Source organism: Mytilus trossulus, chromosome 7 (genome assembly GCF_036588685.1).
Source record: "Mytilus trossulus isolate FHL-02 chromosome 7, PNRI_Mtr1.1.1.hap1, whole genome shotgun sequence".
NCBI lineage: Eukaryota > Metazoa > Mollusca > Bivalvia > Mytilida > Mytilidae > Mytilus > Mytilus trossulus.
In genome coordinates this window covers 2,995,698-3,001,051 of record NC_086379.1, presented here as the reverse complement: position 1 = coordinate 3,001,051, position 5,354 = coordinate 2,995,698, and the positions used below count along the sequence as shown (strand labels likewise).

At 33.9% G+C, this 5,354-nt stretch overlaps 1 protein-coding gene across 1 annotated transcript; it reads right to left on the bottom strand.

The window, feature by feature from the left end:
• Positions 1 to 3,994: 3,994 nt before the first annotated feature.
• On the bottom strand, positions 3,995 to 4,948 carry LOC134726104 (E3 ubiquitin/ISG15 ligase TRIM25-like). Its single transcript, XM_063590502.1, has one exon. It carries the CDS (start codon positions 4,946 to 4,948, stop codon positions 3,995 to 3,997), a length of 954 nt encoding a protein of 317 aa, XP_063446572.1.
• Positions 4,949 to 5,354: the final 406 nt, after the last annotated feature.

The following is a 5,354-nucleotide window of genomic DNA, read 5'->3' as shown; positions in this document are numbered from 1 at the left end:
TGTCTGTTTTATTTGTTTACACATCGTGGTCAATATAACGGAATTGTATGCGACTTTCATGCAGGTGAGAAGTTTAGCTAGCTTTAAAACCAGGTTTCATCCACCATTTTCGACATAACATATAAAATTTAGAATGGTAATGAGGAATTTGTCAAAGAGATAACAACCCAACCAAAGAGGAGACATTAGCCGAAGGCAACCGATGGGTCTTCAAAGCAACGAAAAAATGCCACACCCAGAGGTGATCCTCAGGTGGCCACTAAATAGAATTGTGTACTAGGTCAGTGAAAATAGACGTCGCACTAAACTTCAAAAAATAGAAATTGACTAAGATTAAAACACATACAAAAAAAACAAAGGCCGGAGGCTCTATTTTTGAACAGGCGCAAAAATGCGGTGGGGTTAAACTTGTTTTGTGAGATCTTAAACCACCCCTATACTCCTAGCCAATGTAGATAAAGAATCAATACGCACAGTTAAACTCAGCAGAAATGCCTGTACCAAGTCAGAAATATGACATTTGTTATCCATTCGTTTGATGTGTCTCAGCTTTTGATTAGGGACTTTCCGTTTTGAGTTTTCCTCGGATTTCAGTATACTTGTGATTTCACTATATACCATTCACCAATGAAAATAAGACTATTTGGTCATAGCATTTGAAAAACAAATTCAATAAACATAATAGAACGTTGCAAAATTAAATATAACTAGAGGCTCTTAAGAGCCTGTGTCGCTCACCTTGGTCTATGTTCTTAAACCATTGTGGTGATGTCAGCCTATTCGTTTACCGTGGATTCTTTTTCTAGAATCAACTCTTCCTAAATCTGTCGCTGAAATGGACTCACCAGATTATATTCTATTGTTTCTTTGTGTATCCACCGGGCTCATGGTTTCTTTTTCGGGAATCAACGCTTATCCATGATTGTATCTATATCACATATTCAACAAAGAAAACAGATGGATTTATGACAAAATTGTGTTTTGGTGATGGTGATGTGTTTGTAGATCATACTTTACTGATCATTCATGCTACTTACAATTTTCACTATCTTTAATGAACTTGGCCCTTTAGTTACAGAGGAAAACATTTTGTAAAAACTTAACCAAAATTTACCAAATTAATGAAAATTGTTAAAAATCGACTGTAAAGGGCAATCACTCCTTAAGGGGTCAACTGACCATTTTGGTAATGGTTTGATTTAGTTGAAGATCTTAATTTGTTGAACATTATTGTTGTTTACAGTTTATCTAGATATCTATAATAGTATTCAAGATAATAACCAAAAACGGCTAAATTTCTTTAAAAAATACCAATTGGGAGCAGCAACCCCACAACCAGTTGTCCAATTCATCTGAAAATTTCAGGGCAAATAGATATTTACTAGATAAACAAGTTAACCCCTTTGTAAGATTTGCTTTAAATGCTTTGGTTTAACAGTTATAAGCCAAAACCTACATTTTACCCATATGTTCTATTTTTAACTATGGCGGCGCTTTTGGTTAGTTGGCCGGGTTACCGCACACATTTTTAAAACTAGATACCCTGATTCTGATTGTGGCTAATTTTGGACGAATTTAGTCCAGTAGTTTCAGAGTAGAAGATTTTTGTAAAAGATAACAAAAATTTCCGAAAAAATGGTTAACAAGAGTGCACACGCTGAAATGTCTCGCCTTCTTTACTAATCATTGATATTATGTTGATAGACCTAACTATAAAGCTTTTAATTATTACAACTGTCACATAAACTCAACATAAACCAAATTAACGAAACATTGATCAATGAACCCAGAAAACGAGGTCAAGGTCAGATGAACCATGCCAGGCAGACATGTACAGCTAACAATTCTTCAATACAACAAATATAGTTGTCTTATTGCTTATAAATTAAGAAAAACTGACCAAAACACAAACACTTAACACTTAGCAATGGACCGTGAAAAAGAGGCCAAGGTCAAATAAACCCTGCGTAACAGACATATAGATCATACAATATGTCCATACACCAAATATACTTGACCTAATGCATAAAGTATTAGAAAAATAGACAAAAACTCAAAACTTAACTTTGACTACTGAACCATGAAAATGAGGTCAAGGTCAAATGACACCTCTCAGCTAGACATATACACCTTACAATCATTCCATACACCAAATATAGTAGACCTATTGCATAAAGTATAAGAAAAAACAGACCAAATCACATAAATTTAACCATAACCACTGAACCATGAAAATGAGGTCAAGGTCAGGTGAAACCTGCCAGTTGGACATGTACACCTTACAGTCCTTCCATACACCTAATATACTTGACCTATTGCCTATAGTATCTGAGATATGGACTTGACCATCAAAACTTAACCTTGTTCACTGATCCATGAAATGAGGTCGAGGTCAAGTAAAAACTGTCTGACGGGCATGAGGACCTTGCAAGGTACGCAAATACCAAATATAGTTATCCAATAACTTATAATAAAAGAGAATTTAACATTACAAAAAATCTGAACTTTTTTTCCAAGTAGTCTCAGAACCATGAAAATGAGATCAAGGACATTGGACATGTGACTGACGGAAAGTTCTTAACATGAGGCATCTATTTACAAAGTATGAAGCATCCAGGTCTTCTACCTTCTATAATATATAGCTTTTAAGAAGTTAGCTAACGCCGCCGCCGGATCACTATCCCTTTGTCGAGTTTTCTGCAACAAAAGTTGCAGGCTCGACAAAAATGACTATTAAGGGCAATAACTCCTTATTATGTCAGATTTGCTCTAAATGCTTTGGTTTCACAGTTATAAGCCAAAATATCAGTTTTATCCCTATTTTTTTATATTTTTAGCCATAGCGGCCATCTTGGTTTGATTGGCGGGTCACAGTACACAATTTTTTTTTTAAACTAGATACCCCAATGATGATTGTGGCCAAGTTTGATTAAATTTGGCCCAGTAATTTCAGAGAAGATTTTTGTATAAAAGTTAACGATGACGACGACGGACGACGGCCGCCAAGTGATGAGAAAAGCTCACTTGTCCCTTTGGGCCAGGTGAGCTTAAAATGAGGTCAAGATCAATAGTTAGCCTTACTTTACTGTAACTTAATAAACATGAAAGTGAGGTCAACGTCACATGCACTCCTTCTTAGTTTTACAATCATATAGTACACTTAAGAGAGTGGTCCAATTGATTATGATAATGGAGAAATGAATCAAAACCTAAAAACCTAACCTAAACAAAAATAAGGTCAAGGTCAGATGAACACTGCCAGATAGATATTATCACCTTTTAATCATTGCAGAAACCAGTTCTCATGCTCAGTGGCTAATTTAAGTAACATGATTGAGTAATGTGAAAAATAGACCAAATAAAAACTATCGAAATTATATAAATCCTATAATCCACAATCAACTTCATTGTTTAATAAGTTTGTAGTTTAACAAATTTCACTCATTATAGCTGTTCATGGTTTCAAAACTTATATTACAATTGACTATTAAAACAGTATAATATACTATATATTTTATTATATTTATTTGCAATTTGGACAGTTATTTACATTAAAACAATTAACTTAGCAAACATTAAACACTGTGAATGACGTTATGATTTCGTCAGTTATAACAATCTTAAGCTTCAAAATGTTGTTTCTAAATTTCTTGTTCAAGTTCAATACTTGTCACATGTAGCTTCATTGGAAAGTTATATCATTAGAATGTTCTGTTCTAATATTCATTTGTAAGACAGATTGAATGTTGACATGTATATGCCCGCACTGTCACAGATAAAACAAGAAGATTTATTATTATTAAGACAAATAGATATTGAATCATTCAGTCCATCTTCTTTTCTAATAAGTACTTTACTATCCTTGCCATTTTTTGATATAACTATTATTCTACAAGAGAACCGGTCTGCTACAATAATGTTACCGTAAGTATCTGTACAGAGTCCTCTTGGTCCTTTTAAATCGTGTTTATATTGCCAGATCTGTTTACCTGATTCATTTAACCAGTTTGTTGGATATTGATATTGACTCTCCTTGCGCGTCCCTACTCACACTTGTTTCTCTGTTAATTGTTAATTTACTTTTAACAACCTTCACTTCTCCAAAGGACTTTAATGATTTTATCTCCCTGAGTATTATTTCTATCTCATCATTTTGCTCTATTTTGATGTCAACTTCACAGGATATCTCATATTTCATTTTTTCTATATCTTCAACATAGCGTTGACACTGATGTACTACTTGTTCTATCTGATGAACTCCTAGAAATGACTGAAGTTTTGAAGCATGAACTTTGACTATATGCAAATCACCTTGTATTTCCTTTAAACTCTTCTTTTTTTCTTCAATTTCAGTAATGAAACCTGTTAATTTTGCTTTCTCCTCACTCCATACAGTATCTGCTTCTTTGTATATTTTTTTTTCTAGCTGATCTAAATGTTTATTGATTTCCTTCCGAAGTTTACTGATTGATTCCTTTATGCTTTTGTATTGCTGTTCTCCTTTTTTAATGTTTTTTGTTTTTTTGTCAGCTGTTGTATTAAGGAAAAGTAAGATGGAGTTAATATGCTTTTCGACAGATGCTTTGTTTTGTTTTATCTTGGTTTTCTCTACTACACTTGTTAAACTTTTTATTCCAGTGCACTTTGAATGATGAGTTGAAACACATTCATCACAGCAAGGTAGTAAATGGCTTGGACAGTACAAATTGAATTGTTGATCATGTGCGTCACACTTTGTTTTGATAGCTCCAATGGATGGTTTGCAGCTTTTATAGGTTTGAATATCAATGGTCTTGTGATCACGAGTTGATCCAAATTTTTTATGATGACCGGAACATGTTGAGCACAATCCTTCATTACAGTTATAACACCAGATGCCAGCTTTATTGTTTACCTTTTCCTTTGTACATGGTCCACATGGTACAGGATAACTTGATGTAGAAGCCATGACCTAAACAGAGATATAACCTTGTCAATGATTTAAAACCCTACAATTATCTCTATCTATAATGAACTTGGCCCAGTAATTACAGTGGAAAATAGTTTCTAAAAATTTACAAAAATTTACAAAAAATTTACAAAATTGTTAAAAAATAACCAAAAACTTTAAAATTTCGGGCCTTAAAATTACTTATTTTGGGGCAGCAACCCAACAACGGTTTGTCTGTTTTATCGGAAAATTACAGGGCAGATAGATCTTGACCTGATAAAAACCATTTAACCTCATGTAAGATTTGCTCAAAATGCTTTGGTTTCAGAGCAATAAGCCAAATTCTACATTTCACCCCCTATGTTCTATTTTTAGCCATGGCGGCCATCTTGGTTGGTTTTGGCAAGGTCAGGCCACACAAGGT

Coding starts and splice junctions, on each gene's coding strand:
- LOC134726104 (XM_063590502.1), bottom strand. CDS start 4,948: ATGGCTTCTACATCAAGTTATCCTGTACCATGTGGACCATGTACAAAG.